At 48.1% G+C, this 21428-nt stretch overlaps 1 protein-coding gene across 1 annotated transcript in view; it reads right to left on the reverse strand.

Annotated features, from left to right (window-relative positions):
• The window catches only part of SGSH (N-sulfoglucosamine sulfohydrolase), a 263352-nt gene that overhangs the window by 110246 nt on the left and 131678 nt on the right, over positions 1-21428 (reverse strand). Inside the window, exons 3-4 of the mRNA XM_078654075.1 lie at positions 15745-15850; positions 10359-10509 (exon numbers count right to left, since the gene is read on the reverse strand). Of these exons, the coding sequence (XP_078510201.1) occupies positions 10359-10509; positions 15745-15850 (257 nt within the window). The remainder of the gene's footprint in view (positions 1-10358; positions 10510-15744; positions 15851-21428) is intronic.

The following is a 21428-nucleotide window of genomic DNA, read 5'->3' on the forward strand; positions in this document are numbered from 1 at the left end:
GAGTGCGCAGCTACTGGGTCTCGAAACACTGTTTTAAAAGACAGTAAAAGAGAGTTGATCCCGGACGGTAACGAGGGTCACAGTGAAGGGGATTCAACTGCGAGAAATGTTGACTCAAATTATTTAAACAGTGTACCAGAAAAACGACCGTGTAAGGGAGATCGTTGGCTGAGAAAATCTGAGAGATTGAGACACATATTGACTGCAGTAAAAATACCTTCCACTGTGATAAAAGTCTAGTCAGTTTGAGCAAAGTGATAAGGACGGAGAAGAAACTATAGTACGCAGAACAAAGAAAGCATGAACACAAAGTCAAAGATATGCAGCTCCAGAGTGGACATATTAGGCTGCTGAGAAAGACTGGAAGAAGTCTACAGGTTTTGCTCCAAAAATTGCAGCTTATACAAACTGCCATGGAAGAACTGTTGTGAAAAGGTGTTTGAGAAATAAGGACCAAAGAGAAACAAAGGGAAAAAGATAGTGTGAAGGGACGCTTCCATAAAGCTACCGCACAAAGCCTATTGTTACAGAGCATCATAATTTTTTTTTAATGAGTACCTCTAGCTCCAAGATGGGAAATGCCCCACAGCCACAAACGAAACTAGACCTGTATACCATCAGTGACCGGGACCCGGGAGGGAGGGCGTCCAAAACCCCCGCAGGAGAGACCTCTCCACTATCCTCCAGGCGATTGGCACATCGCAGGCCTCGGTGGAGAACAAGATTGGCAAGGTGAGGGTAGACATGGCCCTCATTCGTCAGGACCTGCGCAACGCCACGGCCCAGATCTCAGAGGCGGAGTCACGCAGCTCCACGGCCGAGGAAGATATAAGCCATCTTAAGACACAGGAGGCCCGTCTCCAAACTCAGACCTCGGAGCTCCACCGCCAGGCCGAAGATGCCGAAAATAGGTCAAGGAGGAACAACCTGCACCTCAGGATTTCCCGAGGGGGCCGAACAGGGTGAAACCGAAACATTTGTGGAGACCTGCGTGAGATCCCGGATGCCCAAGTAGTCCCTCTCCCCATGGTTCGCGGTCGAGAGTGCCCATCGTTCCCTGGCCCCGCAGCATCCACAGGGGGCTTCGGCCCGGCCCATCATCCTGAGGGTCCTCAACTTCCGGGATAGAGACGCCATCCTTAGAGCGACGAGAACGCAAGGTCCAGTGCTTTATCAAAATTCCAAGATTATGCTTTTTCTGGACTACACTAAGGAGGTTCAGGCCCAATGACAAACTTATGATGCTGTCAAACAGAAGCTCTGTAACCTGGGTCTCCGCTATGGCCTCCTCTTTCCAGACCGACTCAGAGTTGTGTTTCAGGGCAAGACACATCCCAGGCGGCCTGGACTTGGCTCACGAGGAGCGTCCTCTCCGGACCCGTCCTGCCTCCCCCCCTGGTCAAGGAGAACCCACGCAGCCTCATCCGACCCTCCCCAAGCCACAGCGATGTTGTGCGGGGTCCCACAGGGGGGGGCGGCAAGCGTGACGGGGTCTCCCGATCGCCGACTGCAGTGTCCCAAAACCGTTGCCTCCGAGAAACCTCGGCTGACTGGAACCCACAGCCTGACTGGTTCCCTGATTAACCTAAGCCAGATCCCAAATCCCTCTGAGACACTGCGACCTGCCATCTTGTCAAGGAGCCCCCCGCTTCAGGGGTCTGGAGAAGATGACGGAGTCTGACTCTTGGGGTCCACCGGCTTTAGGTCCTTGAGTCTGCTAATTAATTGCTCTTGTAGCTGTTAACTATTATCATATCCATCTACATGGAGGGGTCCGTCTCTGCCGCGCTCATGTTCCGCTAACCGTTTTAGCTTAGCACTCAACTGTATTGTATTTCTATTTTGTTGTTTTCTTTTTCAGGGCGACAGATGCTTACTTTCCAGGGGTGGGGGGTGTTGGGGGGCAAGGGAGGGTGGGAAGACCATTGTCTCCTGATTGTTTATTCTTTTAGGCCGCTTTCGGGCCACTCTTTCTTGTTTTTCATGGCAGCATTTTGGGCACACATGTCACCACAGACGGCTTGAGACCTACCAGATCACATGGGCTCTATCCCCGCGCGCCGGATGTGGGGGGCTATCCCCCTTGGGCCCCGAGTCTATCCACATTGTTCCACACCCACATTGCCCAATCTGATGGCGTCCACCCTTAATAGGCCCCTCCATATTTTGTCATGGAACGTCAATGGCCTACTAGACCGAATAAAACAAACCACAGACCTTCGCAGTGCCCAACGCCAAGTGCTTGATATCTTCCTTTTACAAGAAACACACCTTCTGGGGACTCACTGCACCTTTCTCGCCCGTTATGGGTTTGACGGGGTCTGGCATGCTGGTTTCACACGGGGATTCCGGGGAGTGGCTAGTCTGATTCGCAGGGGTCTCCCCTTCACCTTGATACTGGCTGAGACTGATGCGCAGGGCCGATATGTGGCCTTGACCGGCAAGATTGAGGGTCATCCTCTAAATCTTCTGTGTGTATACATTCCCCCTGCCACAATGCCCTCTGCCCTTCAACACCTAACGCTAGTGGTCTTCACCTTCCCTCAGGGTCTGATGATCATCAGGGGTGACTTCAATGCTGTTATGCAACCTCCTCGTAACGCGACGGGTGCTCCCTATGCATCCCGCCTTGCCTCTGCTAAGCGCCTTTCTGATTGGTCCTCTGCCCTGGGTCTCTGCGACCCCGGAGGGTGTGGAACCCCTGCCGAGAACAGTATGCTCCTACTTCGGCAGCCCACCATACACATTCCTGCATTGACATGTTCTTGTTGCCGGCCGCCGAGTGTCAATTGGTGTCCAGGGTCAATATCCTGCCTCAAGGTATCTAAGACCACTCCCCTGTCTCCTTCAGGCTCTGGAGTTCCCCCGGTGGAGTCAGTCAAAGTACACTTTATTCGATTTTAAAAAAATCATAAAAGGCACATACAATACATATACATTAAAATCGACAATACATTTATGTACAAAATCAGTGCAGGTCATGATTAGACTGTTCTACATCGTATTTGGCACATAGAGTTAAAAATCTGTTGCAACGATACCATGTTTACAATAAAGTGTTCAGTGGTACACGTTTATTCCTAATTCTAAAAGCTTCCGCTAGAAAACTGGCAACGCTAAAAGTAATGTAAATATTGCCCAGCATCTGGAGGTAAATGAATGCAGGTCTGACTTGAATAAAGCCAGCCTCCCTCAGAACAGGTAACAGATGTTTTTTCCTAGCGGCGCTATAAAACCCACAAAACATCATAAAATGCATGGTATCTTGTTTTGAGAAATTATCACACTCACAGGGAGGAGCTTCTTCTGAATTAGCCCATGATGGATAACAACCTAAGGAGAATTGAATCAAGTTAAACCTGAATCTTGCCAATAGGAATCTATGAAGAGGTCTTGTAACAGATTTCAGGTATGGTTCCAGGGTGGGAGTAGTGATTAACATAGAGTGTGCTCTTACAGATGGTTTCATTATTTCCTTCTCCTCTCTATTAAGACGCACCCTCTCTAGAAAATGGGCCTTGATCCATTTTACATCTTCTCTCCTGATGTTAAATGGAGATAAAAAAAAGTTCCGGTCTACCTAGAACAGAAAATGTATTTTTTAAATACTTCAGCCAAGGTATTTTCATGGCGTGGTCCAAAGAAATGACATCCTCCAGAATAAGATGGTTCAAGGTTAACTCTGAATTAAGCCATGTCTTTGCCCAGAATAAGAGGGGTGCCAGGTTCAACCTATCTGCAATGTAAGGCAAGCCCACTCCCTCGTGGATAGAAAACGTAGGGGTAGATTTGGGGACTGAAAGCAATTGTCTGATTATCCCGTTTTCTACCCTTTGGATTTTATCATGGGTAGCGTAGCCCCACAATGCGGCCCCATAGGTGGCAATGGGAATACACTTGGTGTTATAAACCTTTAAAAGCGCTTCCATCGGCCTGGCCCCCAACCTTTTTGTAAAACCCAACAGTGCAGATGTTGAACGGGCCAAGGATAGGCTCTTCGCCTTTATCTGGGGGGCCCAGGACCCCCTTTCGTCGAAAAGGACCCCCAGGTAAGGGAAGACTGGAACCCTGGAAACCACCTCGCCCTTGCAAGTGACGATTGTAGATCTAAGCTTTCCTCTCTGTTTGCCCACTATCATGGAATGAGATTTTTTGGCGTTTACTCTCAAGTCAAGGTTTTCCATGAAGGAATCAGTATGCTCCTACTTCGGCAGCCCACCATACACATTCCTGCATTGACATGTTCTTGTTGCCGGCCGCCGAGTGTCAATTGGTGTCCAGGGTCAATATCCTGCCTCAAGGTATCTAAGACCACTCCCCTGTCTCCTTCAGGCTCTGGAGTTCCCCCGGTGGAGTCCGTACGACCAGGCCGAGGAACGCATGGTTTCTGCAAGATGCGGACTTCATCGAAGCCCTCGGGCAGGAATTGCGGCAATACTTTTCAATCAATACGGGATCGGTTCCCTCGTCGGGTACATTGTGGGAGGCCGGCAAGGCCACTATACGAGGTGTGGCTAGAGGCTTGGTACATGCGAAGTGCGTGGCTCAGACCGCCCACCTTGTACAGCTAGAGGCCCATGCTGCACAGTTGGAGGCAGCCCAGGCTTCTACCGTAAGTGTTGACTCCCCCCGACAGCTCGCAATGCTCCGTGAAGAGATCTGTCAGATCTCCCTGGAATCTGCTAAAACGCTATGGCGCTCCTTGGTGGCACGTGTATACGGCTAGGGTGACAAAAACGGCAAACTGCTCCATAACCTAGTTTCTTACCCCAAAGCCAACTGCATAATCCCCGAGGTCCGCGATACAGCCGACACTCCCCACTTCACCTCTCGGGCAATCGCCCAAACCTTTACGGACTATTATGTTAACCTCCGAAGCCTCCCTAGCTGCTCTGTTGTCGGAGACGGGAACCCAATTGCCCTGTCTTCCCCAGGCAGTCTCGGAGAGCCTGGACCTCCCCCTCAGCCCGGAGGAGATACATGGGGCCATTTTGCTCCTGAATTCTGGCAAGACGCCAGGCTGTCCCCAAGAATATTACGCGACCTACCGCGACGTGTCCACATTTAATGGATCTATTCCAACATGTGGTGGATGCGGGGTCCTTCCCCCCAGAGACTGATGTGGCCACTATTGTGGTTCTCCCGAAGACGCAACCCCCTTGCCTTGCCTGTGCGGACTACCGCCCCATTTCCCTCATCAACACAGAGGTGAAGATCTTTGCCACGGTCTTAGCCCAACGTCTCCGCCCCCTTTTGCATGATTTGTTCCACCCAGACCAATGTGGATTCACGCCAAGATCCCCGCATACGGTGCTGGGCCTGGGACCCTTACCAGGTCGACAAGATAGCCCTTTACACCGACGATGTCCTTCTATTCCTGGCAGACCCCGAGAACTCTAGCCCACCGTGCCTGGATGCCCTCTCCACCTTTAAACGGGTCTCTGGCCTTCGGCTCAACCCAGCAAAGTCCACTTTGGTTCCCCTCCATCCGTCCCGTGCCTAATTTGATTGGCAAGCAACCATTCCTCTGCGTAGGCAGTCCTTCAAATATCTAGGGGTTTGGGTCGCCCTGCTTCCGGAACTTGAATGGGCCTTTAATATTACACAACTGCTTGCCAGGGCCAAGGCAGACCTCAGGCGATGGCAATCCCTACCTCTTAACCCCCTCGCAGAAGTGCTCTTTTTAAAATGATGGTCCTCCCCGCTTTTTACATATTTTACAAAATATAACCTTTTACCTTCCGGGGAGCTGGTTCCGTGAGATTGATGGGTTTCTCACCCGGTTTTTATGGAGGGGCGGGAGACAGCGAATGTCCCTGGTGCACTGCCGCATACCTCCCTATGACGGGGGCATGGGTGTGACTAACCTCCACCTTTATTATCTGGCCACAAGACTCATCGTGGTTCATGACTGGTTCGCGGGTGGCTGGTCCCATCTGGCGTACCGGGTTGAGCTCCGATCGATGGACTTTCCACAGCTCCAAACCTATTTTAATGGGGCTCCCATACCACGGGTATCACTAGGACGGTCCTATTGGCTTGGCGCACTGCTCTGCGCCACACGAAATGGGATGGGAAACTAACCAAGCAGACACCCCTGTGGCATGGTACTTGGCTGCGAGAGACCTCGACTCTCCGGGACTTTCGTCTGTGGGACCACATTGGGATCTTGCTTCTTGGGGACGTCTGGGTTGGGAATCACATCAGAACCTTTGCGGACTTGCAGCAGCGCTACTCCCTCCATTCCTCCCAATTTTACAAATATCTGCAGCTTTGGCATGCCCTCAAGGTGCATATTCCGTCTCCCACCTCCCTCCCTGAATTTAGTCCCCTCGAGGCACAAGTGATGATGGGGAACCTGGGTAGAGGGGGTTTTACAGATTTATCGCTCCCTCGTGAACAATGGCCCTGCTACCCTAGATCCATTGCGCGCCTGCTGGGATGGTTGACTGGGCCCCTCAGAGGATGCGGACTGGAGGGACAACCTCCTCCAAATTGCGTCCAGTCCAGCTCTACTACATACACATTGCATCTCTAACCCCTGCGCATCTATATAGAGCCGAACTGCGGCCCTCCCTGACCTGTACACGATGCAACCATGCCCCAGCCGATTGTTATCACATAATCTGGTTATGACCAGTCCTCGCACCATTCTGGACGAGGTGGAACTGGAACTAACACAGACCTTGGGGTGGACGGTTCCCCATGACCCAATATGTCTGATTCTAGGTGTGTTTGATGGCCTGGATGGCTTTCGGTCGATAAACGCTTCCTTGGGACTGCTGTGGCGAAACGTGACATAGCGGCACTCTGGTCTCAGGCCAAGCCCCCTAGTATACGGAGGTGGAGACGGGGGTTGGACTGGTGCGGAACTCTGGAGGAACCCCTCTTTGAGGCCCGGGGCTGCCCTGAACTATTCTAAAAGATTTGGGGTAAATGGTTCAATCTACTGTCCTGAAGGGTGTATGTGTGTTTTTATGAGTTATGGTACTTTCATGCGAGAATACTTCCTGAAGATTGATTTACAGGTCTCTGCCATTGTCCTTATAATTGCATATTATTCAGATACTGTGCATGCTTTTACTGCCAATGTAAATTTGTGGTTCCTTTTAAAATCAATAAACTTGATTATGTTAGCTCAACAAAAGATCCATTGGAGGACCAAGGCCAGAAAATTAGAAAGGTGTATTATTATCAAGAAAAGTAAGTTTATGATATGGGCCGCTTGAGAGGAAATGATATAATTGAAGGTGTTGAAGTGAGATACATTTTTGATAAGCTTTCCGCTGCATCACCCGGAAACCTAATAATGGCTGCCATACGTTATATATATATGTGTGTGTGTGAGTGTGGTAAATTCTCGAATTGTAAAGTACATTTTAAATGTATTTTATATTATAACACTGGAATATTGAGAGCTCCAGTGAAGACAATGGAGTAGCTCTGGACTTATAATGACTGGTATAAGCCCTGAGCTCCAACAATCTAATGTTTGTCTTCATGTTTCTTCTTTTTTATTTTAGAATATTCTACCCTTACTGGGTGGAATACTCTGATAGCCTTATAGCCCTTCAGCCTCAAGCTATACCCCAAAGGCTCTCTTCCTCGTTATAGGCCCTCATCAGGTTCAGGTACTGTATAGTGTAAGTTGATAAGTTTAGAATTCCTTTTGCTGTTTGGGAGTTCTACTAGCAAATGAAAGTAATCTGCTGAGATTATTCATATTCATCCCACTGGTAATAAAAAAGCTTGGCTGTCAAACAATTCCATAGTGCGATCAATGCCAAATTGAATGGCACCCCTAGCCGGACACCTAAGAAGAAAGATGAGCCCTTGCAGATAACATGGAGAACTCATTGCTTCACCAAACTCAATATGCCATTGCAAGGCAGGACAGAGCCTAGAAATGTTTTTCTTACTAATCCTGAACCTCTGCAACTCAAGACTGGATTTGCAAATACCAGACTCCGTAATCTGGGTCTGAAAACTCGAGAACCGGCAATTCATGCCCAGCGATACCTAATCTTGAACTGTGTGTGGATCTGCAGGCAGCAGCTAGGCCAAGTCTCGTCCGCACTGCTTATGCAAAACAAGGGGAGCTGCAAATGCATCCCCCGTTCTAGTTTCCCCACACCACCCGCCATCTGCACCGCAGGCCTCAACAAAGCCCTTGCACCCTTTTAAGACAATCTTCAAGCAGGTAATAGATGCATGTGGGCCCGGGCTTGTTAGTCCTATCTGAACAGCAAAAAATACTTCAATTTGGTCCCAGTATTTGCGGGTCCATGTTTCATTCACAATACCGGAGGAAATACCTCCAAATCCTGGACTTATGTGTGGAGATAACTGCTGGAATCAGAGATTTCAGCACTTGATATTACAGCTCCAAAATGTGCTTGAGTCCTATTGAAGATCTTAATAGCTTCAATGTTGAGAGTACATATTATAAATGGAAACTGATTTTAACAATAGGCAAGTTAAATATTACATTTACAAATAAGATAGACACACAGAACCAGAAGCTCTTAACACCTGGGCCAGAGTTCCAATCCCAAACGTTATATAGTGCTTTTGCACTAAGCAATACAATTCTATTTAACATGGGGCCATGTGGCTAATGGGAACTATTTGGTTGGGCCAGTAAAGTTTAGAAGTGCTCATGTCTTCTCTCTGTAAGATAGGAGTTAAAGTGATGATCCGGGCAGGGAGCCTGGACTCTGTTTTCATCTAGCGACCTGCGGTACACAAGGATGCTATTGAATAAAAAAAGACCGCACTAAAATGAGTTCAAACCATACAAATTCGCCATACCTAAATCCAGCCCACCACTCAAAAGACAGCTTTCACGTCCCCAGGAATCGCTGGTGCTGCCTTACTTCGTCAAGGTGGCCAGTGGGTTGGCTGCGAGTGGTCACCAGGGGTCACAGTCATGAAAAAATAAAAACATCGAAAGGATGACAGAATGCAAAGATGAGATGGTGGATATCACCGGGTGGATGGAAGGTTGAATAATTGCACGGAAGAGATGATGGAGCTCTTCTAGTGAGGGTCAGGCACACCTGATTTGCTTGGCTGGTGCCATCAGAGGTTTGGTTAAAAACGGGGGTATCTCAGTTTTCAGCTTACTCCCTTGCACCACGAATACTGGGACTTGTGGGTGCCTCTGCTACCTTTGGGTCTCTGCCACTGGAAAAAATGTACAGGCACCAATGTACTTTGAGATACATTCAGAGAGGAACACATAGTTGAAACTGGTTTGCTAATTTCTATGTGTCCCAAATTTTAATTAAAGCTCTTGTTTGGGCCCCTTATCTAATACTTTTAAAGTATTGGCTTAGAGAGCCAATATTTATCCTACTCTGATGGCCTAAGGAGGAGAGCCATGGGCGATCAATGGTGTTGCAGTTTTTAAACGTCCCGCTATTGGGAGTCAAATTTGCAGGGTTTCTCTCCTGCGGTCTACACTGCGACTAGTTTGAGCTGGCTCAGATGGGTATTTGTCCTGTCTGAAGTGTAACTGCTATGGAGGATGGCCACAACACGGATAAAGGTGGTGGGAGTGGCAGGAGTAGGAGTGTGTTCACTTCATCAGAGGAATACCAGCACTAAACAAAGGGCCTGGGATGGATAATTCCCCCATGCACCTGCGACAGATGTTTTGGGGTAGGTGATAGGAGAACATGTACCTGCAGACAGGACTGTGCAAGATAGACAGACATTGCCAGCCCAATACAAAAGAAACCACCAGCACACATACACATACAGTTCAATGAACTTCAGCAATCACCAGCCCAGATGCATAGAGATAAAGCAACACACATGAAGATGTTTAATAGTACATGAATTCTTTACAAATGTTTCACACATGATGGAGGCCAATGACCCAGTTATGATGGCTAATGGGACCTTTTAAGGGGGAGAGAGATGAAAGGCAGCATCCCTACGGGGATGCTGGCACAAAGACTCTGCCCCTGTTTATAAACAATTGGCTGCCACCATCAATCACTGCATAGCTTAGGTTGAGAGGCCATATTTATACAACTCAAAGGCATACACTTTGGGTGTGCGCCTGACATCAACGCCCAGCTCTGAAATCAAGAAAAACAGTGAAAGGGAGAACCTTGCACAAGAATATCAAGCTCACTGAGAGAAATGATATAGGGCTGTCTTCAGTTTGTACAAGGGCAGAGCGGCACAACTTCGACCAGACATGCAGAAGATGTTCGCCCCAAAACACTACTACATAAAAACAGTAATGGACTAACAACTAAATAGGACAGTGGGCACCTTCCACAGCAAAGGTAGCAGAATTGTCAGATTAAACGTATTTTCATGGTTAAACAGGGAAGCAGACGAACCTGTCCTGGAGTGTGTTCAGGAACTTTCGTACTAGTAGTTTGATTCTGGTGATGTTGCGGCCCACTTGCAGAATAGAATTGTTTTCCTCTGTGTAGGCAAAGTTGAATGGGTAAACACTCTCAGGTCCCACATGCTTCTTACCAATGATCCCTGGCAGGAAAGAAGAGCAAGATGCACATAAACCAGGGCTTTGTAAAGGTTTTGAGGCGTTTAATAATAATTGTGCATTATAAAAAATGTGCAGAACAGTGATATACACTCGAATTCACATGTGTACACTGATATGATGCCATTGCTTTAAAAAAAATTGCAATGACCTGTTAAAGTGCATTTTATTGCCTTATGCTAACTAGGCCTTAGCTGGGTCTCGACACCATCTTGCTCAAAATGCACGTCTTATCCTGCCCATTCACTGTGTATTATTTCTGCTGCACATAGTTAAGCAAGTCATGTTTTGTTTACTGGCACTGTTCTCAAAGAAAACCCTCTAGCATGGGCTCAGTAATGTAACTTTCTGTCAAAGTTTCTCTGCCTGCTCACAGTATTACATTCATTCACAATGGGTCACGTTGTTGGGTAGCCAGTTTGTTCTGACATCTCCAGGTGACATTAGCATAAAGGGGTCTGGATTCATTTAGCGACTATGCTTAGATGGTAAGGCTATATGATGCTCTAAAATTCTATGTTCTGATTTGTCAAGTCAAGTCAAGTCATGAAATTTGTATAGCGCACTACATACCCAGAGGGTTTCAAGGCGCTTAGGAAGGGGAGGAGGATTATTTGTCAAATATCCATGTTTTAAGCTGTTTTCTGAACGCTAGGTGGTTCTGGGTGAGGCGAAGGTAAGCGGGGAGTGAGTTCCATGTTTTAGCAGCCAAGTATGAAAAGGATCTACCTCCCATGGTGGTCTTGTTGATGCGAGGAACAGTGGCGAAGGCTTGGCTGGAAGAACGTAGTTGGCGGGAGGGGGTGTAGAAAGACAGTCGAGAGTTGAGGCAATCTGGTCCGATGTCGTAGAGTGATTTGTGTGCGTGGGTAAGCAGTCGGAAAGTGATCCTTTTATTGACGGGTAGCCAGTGGAGGTCTTTAAGGTGACCAGAGATGTGTTCGTTGCGTGGGATGTCTAATATGAGCCTGGCTGAGGCGTTTTGGATTCGTTGGAGTTTCTTCTGGAGTTTAGCGGTGGTACCTGCGTAGAGGGTGTTTCCGTAGTCCAGTCGGCTCGTGACCAGAGCGTGGGTGACTGTTTTCCTTGTTTCGGAGGGGATCCAGCGAAATGTTTTTCTGAGCATGCGAAGAATGTTGAAGCAGGAAGAGGATACGGCGCTGACTTGTCTGTTCATTGAGAGTGAGGAATCCAGGATAACGCCAAGGTTCCGTGCGTGGTCTGTCGGGATGGGTGCTTTTCCGAGGGCTTCCGGCCACCAGGAGTCCAAGCAGAGGGGGATGTACCTAAAATGAGGACTTCTGTTTTGTCTGAGTTCAGTTTCAAACGGCTTTGTTTCATCCATTCGGCAACTTCTTTCATTCCTTCGTGTAGGTTAGTTTTGGCGGTGCTGGGGTCATTGGTGAGAGAAAGGATCAGTTGAGTGTCGTCCGCGTAAGAGATGATGTTGAGGTTGTGTTGGCGTGCGATGGCCGCGAGGGGGCTCATGTATACGTTGAAAAGGGTGGGGCTGAGTGAGGATCCTTGAGGTACGCCGCAGATGACTTCAGAGGCCTCGGACTTGAATGGAGGAAGGCGGACTCTCTGGGTTCTTCCGGTGAGGAACGAGGTGATCCATTCAAGTGCTTTTCCTTGGATTCCGATGTTATTGAGGCGTTGTAGAAGGGTGCTGTGGCAGACTGTATCGAATGCTGCAGAGAGGTCGAGGAGGATGAGGGCGACTGTGTCTCCATTGTCCAGTAGAGTTCGAATGTCGTCTGTTGCTGCGATGAGGGCGGTCTCAGTGCTGTGTTTTGCTCTGAAGCCAGATTGTGAGGGGTCGAGGGATTTGTTGGCTTCGAGGAAGGCGGCGAGCTGGTTGTTGACGGTTTTCTCGATGACTTTGGCCGGGAATGGAAGAAGCGAGATGGGGCGGTAATTTTTTAGTTCGGTGGGGTCCGCTGTTGGTTTTTTCAGAAGGGCGGTGAGTTCGGCGTGTTTCCAGTCTTCTGGGAAGGTAGCGGAGTTGAAGGAGCAGTTGATGACGTCTCGGAGGTGCGGTGCTATGACGGAGTCTGCTTTGTTGAAGATGTGGTGAGGGCATGGGTCTGTGGGGGATCCTGAGTGGATGGAGTTCATCAAGCGGATGGTGTCCTCAGTGGAGATTGGGTTCCAGGCGTTAAGGGTGTTCATGGGGGGAAGATGGTCAGCAGATGGTAGGGTGTGTTGGTTTTCGGGTTGGTTGTCAAAGCTGTTGTGGATGTCTGCAATCTTGTTGTGGAAAAAAGAGGCTAGGGAGTCGCAGAGGGTTTGAGAGGGGGTGATGTCGTTGGAGTTGGCCGAGGGATTGGAAAATTCCTTGACGATGATGAAAAGTTCCTTGCTGTTGTGGGCGTTGTTGTCAAGTCGATCCTTGAATGCTGTTTTCTTGGCTTTTCGGATCAGTTGGTGGTGAGTGCGGGTGGCGCTTTTGAAGGCGTCCTTGGTGCTGGTGGTTGGGTCTTTTTTCCAGGCCTTTTCAAGGGATCGGCAGAGTTTCTTGGACTTCTTGAGATCGTCGTTGAACCATGAGGCTTTCTTGCTGCCAGGTTTGCTTTGACGTTTTTTCAGTGGAGCTAAGGTGTCGGCGGTGTTGGATAGCCATAGGGTGAGGTTGGCGGCGGCTTCGTTGGCGTTAGAAGAGAGGGCTGGGGAGTTTTGAAGGAGCGATGCGGAGATTTGGTCCGTGGTGATTTTGTTCCAGTTTCTTTGCAGGGTAGGTTGGGAGTGGTTGATGGGTTTCGGCTTGTTGTAGGTGAAGTGAACGCAGCTGTGGTCGGTCCATAGGAGATCCGTAGTGTGGCTGAAGGAGACATGATTGCTGGATGTGAAGATGGGGTCGAGTGTGTGACCTGCGATGTGGGTGGGGGAAGTGACTAGTTGTTTAAGTCCGAGGTTGGCGAGGTTGTCCACGAGGGTGGCGGTGTTGTGGTCGTTTATCTTTTCAAGGTGAAAGTTGAGGTCTCCCAGAAGAATATAGTCTTTGGAGGGGAGCGCGTGTGGAGAGATGAAGTCCGTGATGTCTTCACTGAATTTTGCGCGGGGTCCTGGTGGTCTGTAGAGGAGAGTGCCTCTGAGTGTAGTTTTGGGGTCGATGTGGATCTGGAAGTGAAGGTGTTCGGAGTTGGCGAGGTTGGCGTCAGAGCTAGTTGAGATGCGGATAGATTTCTTATGGACGATAGCGATTCCTCCTCCTGTGTGGCTGGTACGGTCTTTGCGGGTGATCTTATAGTCTTCAGGGATGGCAATGGTGATATCTGGTGCGGAGGAAGCATTCATCCATGTTTCTGTTAGGAAGGCGACGTCCGGAGAGATGGTGTCTAGTAGGTTCCATAGGTCAATGGCGTGCCTGTGCACCGATCGGGTGTTGAGAAGGATGCATTGTAGGTGGTTGGGGTTGGGAATCTGCGTAGTGGTCGTAGCGGGGATGTTGTCGGTGCCGCTGAATTTGCAGGAGTAGCATGAGAAAGGTCCATGGGTGCGTCCGGGAGCGGCTTGGACGCAGGTGGGGGCGCGGCCGGGGTTAAGGGCTAGGAGGGAGGCGGCATCGTAGGTAATGCGGGAGGACTGGGCAGCGCGAGGGGCAGGGGCTCTGGCGCTGGGCGCGGTCCAGGCGCGGACGGGCGTAGACGGGCTTACCTTTGGCGCACCTTCGGCGCGGGTTGGGCGCGGTCGCTGCGCGTAAACGCTGCGCGCGGGAACTACTGTCATATATTGAGGATGGGGGGGAGGGGCGAGGGCGTCTCAGCTGGGAGGCGGGGCGGGCTAGCTACGGAGGACAACAATCACCAAAATGGAGGCGGAGGGGTCTGAGCGCCGATAGCGCTTGGGGAGAACGCAAATGCTGGGATGAATTAGGCAAATAATAAACAATGCAGATAACGCTGGCAAATTAACATCAAAGATATACAAAGCGGCGGTCAGAACACACAGCTGGCAGTAGTTATGGGCAAAGCGCTGCAATAACGATACCACGGTCTCAGGGGAGCGACCACTCTGCTGGGAAGCGGAGATCGAGTCACGGCGCTTCCAGGTGCTGGAGCGCTGTTTGTTGTCTGTGGGAGGGCGTCTCAGCTGGGAGGCGGGGCGGGCTAGCTACGGAGGACAACAATCACCAAAATGGAGGCGGAGGGGTCTGAGCGCCGATAGCGCTTGGGGAGAACGCAAATGCTGGGATGAATTAGGCAAATAATAAACAATTCAGATAACGCTGGCAAATTAACATCAAAGATATACAAAGCGGCGGTCAGAACACACAGCTGGCAGTAGTTATGGGCAAAGCGCTGCAATAACGATACCACGGTCTCAAGGGAGCGACCACTCTGCTGGGAAGCGGAGATCGAGTCACGGCGCTTCCAGGTGCTGGAGCGCTGTTTGTTGTCTGTGGGAGGGCGTCTCAGCTGGGAGGCGGGGCGGGCTAGCTACGGAGGACAACAATCACCAAAATGGAGGCGGAGGGGTCTGAGCGCCGATAGCGCTTGGGGAGAACGCAAATGCTGGGATGAATTAGGCAAATAATAAACAATGCAGATAACGCTGGCAAATTAACATCAAAGATATACAAAGCGGCGGTCAGAACACACAGCTGGCAGTAGTTATGGGCAAAGCGCTGCAATAACGATACCACGGTCTCAGGGGAGCGACCACTCTGCTGGGAAGCGGAGATCGAGTCACTGTATTTGCTGTATATATATATTGTTTTGCTCACACTATGATGAATTTTTGCACTTTTCATTATGTCCTTTGAGAAGATTTCCTATATAAACCCTCAGATTTGGGGGTGAGCCAGATACAAGAGATGCTGTCTGATTTCTTTCTGATTTTGCTGCTCATTTGGGACTTACACGACTTTAAATTGTGTGTATTATTCTATACTGTCTTATCACCAAGAGCCTTCAAGGCAATGATTTTATTCATCTGCACTTTGCAATTCCTATATCGTAGCGTTTATGTTTTTGTAATAAATCATTCTAACTTTTCAATTTCTGCCCTAGAACTCACATATTGAGTCTGCCCTTCTTTATATGACTATATTTTGATATGCTGTTTTGAACCACATCTTGGGACACATTCCCTCATAAAATTGGGGTTAACACAGTCTCCGATACACCCACCAGTGGGCGTGCTTTTGAGGTGTCATTTGGGGTGTAGGATTGTGGTGGTACCCTGCACCCACTGCATGCAAGCCCCGCTGTTTTCACCTGTATGGATACCAGCTTGACTGAGCAGCAAAGGAAGGCTTCTCACAGCATCAAAGGATTCAAAGTGGTGCACATCCTGGTGAAGTCCATACATCCCATTCTGGTGCTGCAATGAGCATGTGAGAGGAAGACAGTAAAGTTTAATTTGTATTTAATAAACACATAAAAGTATACACTATGCTCTAGCATACAAAAACGTGCTGTATGGGGTGTGATAAAAAGAAAAGAAAAGAAAGGCAGATCAGAACTACAGTTCTCAATCACAGACAAAAATACAGAAATTAACCTGCATATGGAACTGCCTGGCTAGTACACAGGGGATCATCTCTGCAGCTTGTAGGGGTGAGACAACCAAGATGAAGGATACAGGAGGAGTTAAACTTGAAAACATTCTTCTAGGGCCGCAACAGCAGGAAAGTAAGGAACATGACAATATTATAACAGAAAAGACCCCCACCAATGCCCAAGTAGCATGCTGATGCATGCCCTCTTAGGATGATTGGGACCCCTCCCACGATAATGTAAAGGTGGTGAATAATTAAGAAGAACCAGTACAAGACAGAAAAGAAATGGGGCTTGGTTGAGCAACGCAAAACAGCAGGCTCAAAACAAGTAGACATACCAGAAAGAAAAGCCGATAGAACATGAGGCACAGATCCAGCAACAAAAAAATATATATTCAAAGAAACAATATTCAAACTAAACTAGCATAGACAAAGAAGAAGGAACAGTTCCAGTGCCTAATGTCTATGTATAGTATTGAGGGTGTCTACAATAAGAGACCATTTAAAATAGACTGAGAAGTTTGTGAATAAAGAAGCTACTTACTGAATATGTGATAACGTCAGGAGACAAACATCTGCATTGTTGAAGATGAAAGTGTCGGATGGTGAAAAGGGCAATCAAAATTGTTAGGAGCTAATTTGAGAGATGGTTGGCAGGCTTGTGTGATTTGTATGATAAAATCAATGAACATAATTTGTAAAATAATGGGCCTTAGCAGGCTTACAATCAAAAGCCTACCATCAATAGTTTTAGCCGCAGGTGAAACAAGCATTGGGCTAGCCAGCAGATTTAGCTTCCTTTTTAGGACTCAGCTAGACAGTGCATGCCCTGTATCGAAGAGAGATGCTGTATTCAATATATGGGCTTCAGCCCGGCCATAGGCTTCCCATTTGCTGGCTCAATCGTCACTCTCAAATTCTTTCTCCCTATTTGTTCATGGCATGCATGTATCATTCCTGTGTTTAGCCCACCAAGAGAACATGGACCAATTACTACTATCCATTCACTGCTCCCCTTTTAGGAAGTTCTAGGAACTATTTTTTCTTTGTTTAAGAGCCCTCATCAGGAGCACTAGGGTTTTCACTCGCTCCGAGCTCCGTTTTTTAGGTCTCGCTAGACGTAAGCAAAAGCGAAGCTTTTGCTGTCTATGCGAGACAACTAATGTAGTTACTTTTCGGGGAATGAGGACAGCAAAGTGCCACGCGCATTTGCAGGCCGAGATTCGACCTCGGGAGCGCGCACGTCGCCGTGCCTCGTATTCCCATTCACAAACGAAGCCACTCTCACGCATGCGCACATACACACACTGCATACACACACGCACCCCCCCTCAAACAGACACACGCTGCATACACACACGCACCCCCCCTTAAACAAACACACGCACGCACGCACAGACACACTGAAACAGAAACACGCGCGTACACCCCCACCCTCAACCCCACTCACCGGGCTCCTCTCCCCTTACGCATGGGAAGGCACTGTGGAGCTCTGTGGCAGAAGGAGCGCTGTCTGAAATCACCGCCGCCTCCCACAGCGGCATTGTAGGGAAATTAAAATGTGGCTCCCCGTAAACACCGCCGCAGCCCGGGAACATCGGGTGCCTGAGAAATCCCGAGCGCAGCTCCTCTGACGTCAGACGAGGAGCCGCGCTGGGATTGGTGGCGGTGGGGCCGTTGCCTAGCAACGGAAGACCCGTCGACGGCGGGCGGGAGGGGCTTCTTCGCTCCTCACCCGGGCAGCGCCTGCTTTTTTACTTCGACTCCACAGCATTATAACACGGCGTTGTTATTTCCGCGATGTTTTGCTCGCAAACTAGCGGTGGCGCGTCCCTTGTTTAGCTAATAGTTTGTTTGTTTTTTAATGAGGGCAGACAACAGGAATCGCCCGTGTTGTGTGGCGATCTTGCGGCCCCTGTGAGAAGCGTGGCCTTTGAAACTGGGCTTCACATGCGTGGGCACTATTTTCGCTGAAACTTGTTTGCAATTCTCTTGGGGGTGTGGCTATGGCCCAGAATTAGTACCAGCGGCAGGAATAGCGGAGCAGAGCGGGAACTGCCAGGTATGTCATTGCACAGACTAAGTGGTGGGGGCATCGGCATGAGAGGGGAGTATGGGCGCAAGAGTGCATGTTGAGCTTCCTGATTGTTTTCTGAATGCAGCTTTCAGTGTTATAAGCAGTATCACACAATTCCGTTAGATGGTCTCCGAGCACCAACGCACCTTCAACATACAGGGAAGTCACAGCCACAGCCTTCTTCAGTGGGGTACAGTGGGACTCGTGCAGGGACATATGAAGCTTAATGACCTCATGTCAGATGCTTACCAAATGTAATCAGCACGTTTTAGACATCTGTAAAAATAGTTTACGAGCACATTTATTGCTACTGAAATAGGTAAACAGGTGATGGGGTGCTTGAAAACATTCTCAACAGCTCGAGCGCGCGCCTCTGCCCGACGTGCAAATGCTACAATCATGTCATTGCTCCCGCTCCACAACACTTCATTCCACACCTCTCAAAGAAAACCCACAAAAGATCTCAACTTGTAGCCATCAAAAGAACCAAACCCCTCTTAACCTCTACTGCTGGCAATTTTTGTAATGTACTGCAGTTTTTAACAGTGCAGCGTTCTTCAATCCTGCCTCCTGACACTTTTTTTCCAGACTTTTATATAACGCGGACTCGACCCGAAGGTATCAGATCGGTTTAGATAGGCACCAGTTGCATCACAAACAGACACATTCATTACATTAGGAACAGGAAGAGTAAGCGATTTGCACAGAATGTTGAGCCCCCCCCTGCCGAGACTTAACCCCAGTTCCCCAGCTTCGAGTTCGACCGTTCCAGCCGGTAGGCCATATCCTCCGATGAACAGACGGATAGACGAGGTAGGGGTTACAGGACATTAATCTTTTCCCTGGCATCAGTAACCATGAGTGGTGGGCTTTGTTTGGTGAGGGTTGGTCCTACAGTGGTGTATTTCGTAGGAGAGGGATGGATGTTATGATCCCTTCAACTGCAGCAGTGTGACCGGTATGTCATGGGTTACCCCCTGCGGTTGGTCTGCAGGGGAGGCGAGTGGTTTGTTTTACAGCTTGACACGATGTTGTGCTCCTTCAAAAGTGTTTGCATGTCAGAGCCTTGGGGGGTGCATTATTTTCTATTTTTTTTGGCCTTGGGTTGTTTCTTTCGTGACTTCTAACAGGCCTAATGTTGCCCTGTCCGATACCCAGCACCCCTTTAGCTGGGGCACTTCGGACCTCATCTTGCTCCTTTTCGGTTGCTGCTTTTCACTGCCCCACGTTCTCGTGTATGGCATTTCACAGCATGACTTGGCTGTGTCAGAGTCCCCCTGTCATTTGTATCCATGCTCCCAAAGGGAGAACCACTGGAACAACCAACTAATCGGGACTAAATCCTAGCCTACTCTGATCCGCTTAAAAGAGACAGTAAAAACTGCCTATTGATTCGGGCCCCTTGTAGGTCCCCTCCTCACGCATGCTTACATTTAGGATTTCGGTGGGTGATTGCCTAACATGACACCATTGTGCTGCTGTTAATTTTTCATGGGGTCTTTGTGAGTGCAGCTTGGAAGAGGGTGAGAGGATGTGGTGTCATGGCCATAGCTGCTGACTGTAGCAACTCTGTGTCGGCTCATCATTGATGTTAACAAGCTGGTCTCCATGGTAATGTTGTGTAGTGAAGTGTCATATCAGCGACTGCTCAATGATCTGTGCTGCTCTCTAAGCTACTTGTAAATTTCAAAACGTATTACGACTGCATTGTCGCAATCAACAGTTAAATATGAGCCCTAAATCAATAAAGCTCCGAAACATAACGTACTACAACACAAATAAATTACTACTCAATCTGCATAATGCTTCAGTAATCTGTTCTCGCAGCTTCCACACACCTGTAATAAATCACATTTCCCCTGCTTCTACAATGGAAAAGGAAATGCACTTTATTAATGTACACGCACAGCTCAGGTTACAGCACAAACAGTCACACACGAGCTCAGTAATACAGAGGTACAAATTGACAAGAGTCCGTGTAGGCACACACATGCTGACATAATGTCCCAACAGATGTATAAAGAATCAGAGGCTGACGAGAACCGACATAACACAGAGATAAGAAAATAGACCCCCGCACACACCTCTTTTTGATCCTATTCACCCTCCAAATAACAAACATTTGCAATGCAATAGGTCTCGCATTTACGCGAGTTTCAGCTATTGGCATTCTAAATGACTATGCCTTTTATTTATGTTTTAAAAACGAAAACAAAACTAAAAGGCAGTGCCATTTATAATGTCAATAGCCCAAACTCGCGTAAATGCGAGACCTATTGCATTGCAAATGCTTGTTGTAAACAGGGCTGTACATTTTGTCCATATCTCGTCACATTTGCTGTGTATTCAAAGACCAAGATCAAATGTTAACGCTGTTTACTCCCTCCTTGCTTGTTTCTTTTGTGGAAGAACTCAATGAGAGTGAATGTTTTCCATCTCTCACTTGTGCTTCCCCTGCCTAAATCAGACACACTGCACTTAGTGTTGCATCTGTTATATAAACATTTTCAGCTTTGATGGCTTTGGTTTCAGGCTCGTTTTGCATGGTAAGTGGCTTTGTTGCCGTTTACATTTATAACTTTCTTAACATGCACACCCCTGTGCGCTCTGTATTACTTCCTTTGTTTTTATCTTTTGAAGTTTCCAGGGATGCTTTTTTTTTGCTTATGTTGCCTAGAAGCTAGATTATTCAAGAAGAAGCACAACAGGTTCGCACTCTCCCTTCTACTGTCAATTATTTGTTTAGGAGGACGGACTTTCTGTCTCATCTGTAGTTCTGCCTCACATAGCTGGTACGTTTTCAGACTGCTTATGTATGACATTCAAGTCTTACGAGTGACACTGAGGATACTTTACCATGAGTGGAGCTATTTAGTTACGGCCATGTAATGAAATACATTTCACAAAGGATTGAGTGACACTTTCACCAATTATTTGCTTTTTAACCAACAGCACAGGTGCATTCTGGGATGTGTAGATTCATTCTTAAAGTTTTTTTTAAACTAGGATGAAAGTGGCATCTGAGATAGTCACTTGGTACATTTTTAGTCAACTTTAGATCCAGCCCCAAATGTAAGGGGATTGCAACATCATGTTTGCTGCTATACAAAGTTAATTAAGTGAAAACTGCTGAGTACTTGTAAAATTGATCAATCAACGCTTGTGGACATTGTGCTCAAATTTACAAGACTAAAAAGGAGACTACTCAGTTCCACTCGCAATGTAGTGCATTCAGCTCCATGTACATATTTTTTAAAATGCTTCAGTGGAGAGACATTATCTTGACCTAAAAACTGTCAAACTTGATGGTTTGATAGAAATCA

Source organism: Lissotriton helveticus, chromosome 7 (assembly GCF_964261635.1).
Source record: "Lissotriton helveticus chromosome 7, aLisHel1.1, whole genome shotgun sequence".
Taxonomy (NCBI): domain Eukaryota; kingdom Metazoa; phylum Chordata; class Amphibia; order Caudata; family Salamandridae; genus Lissotriton; species Lissotriton helveticus.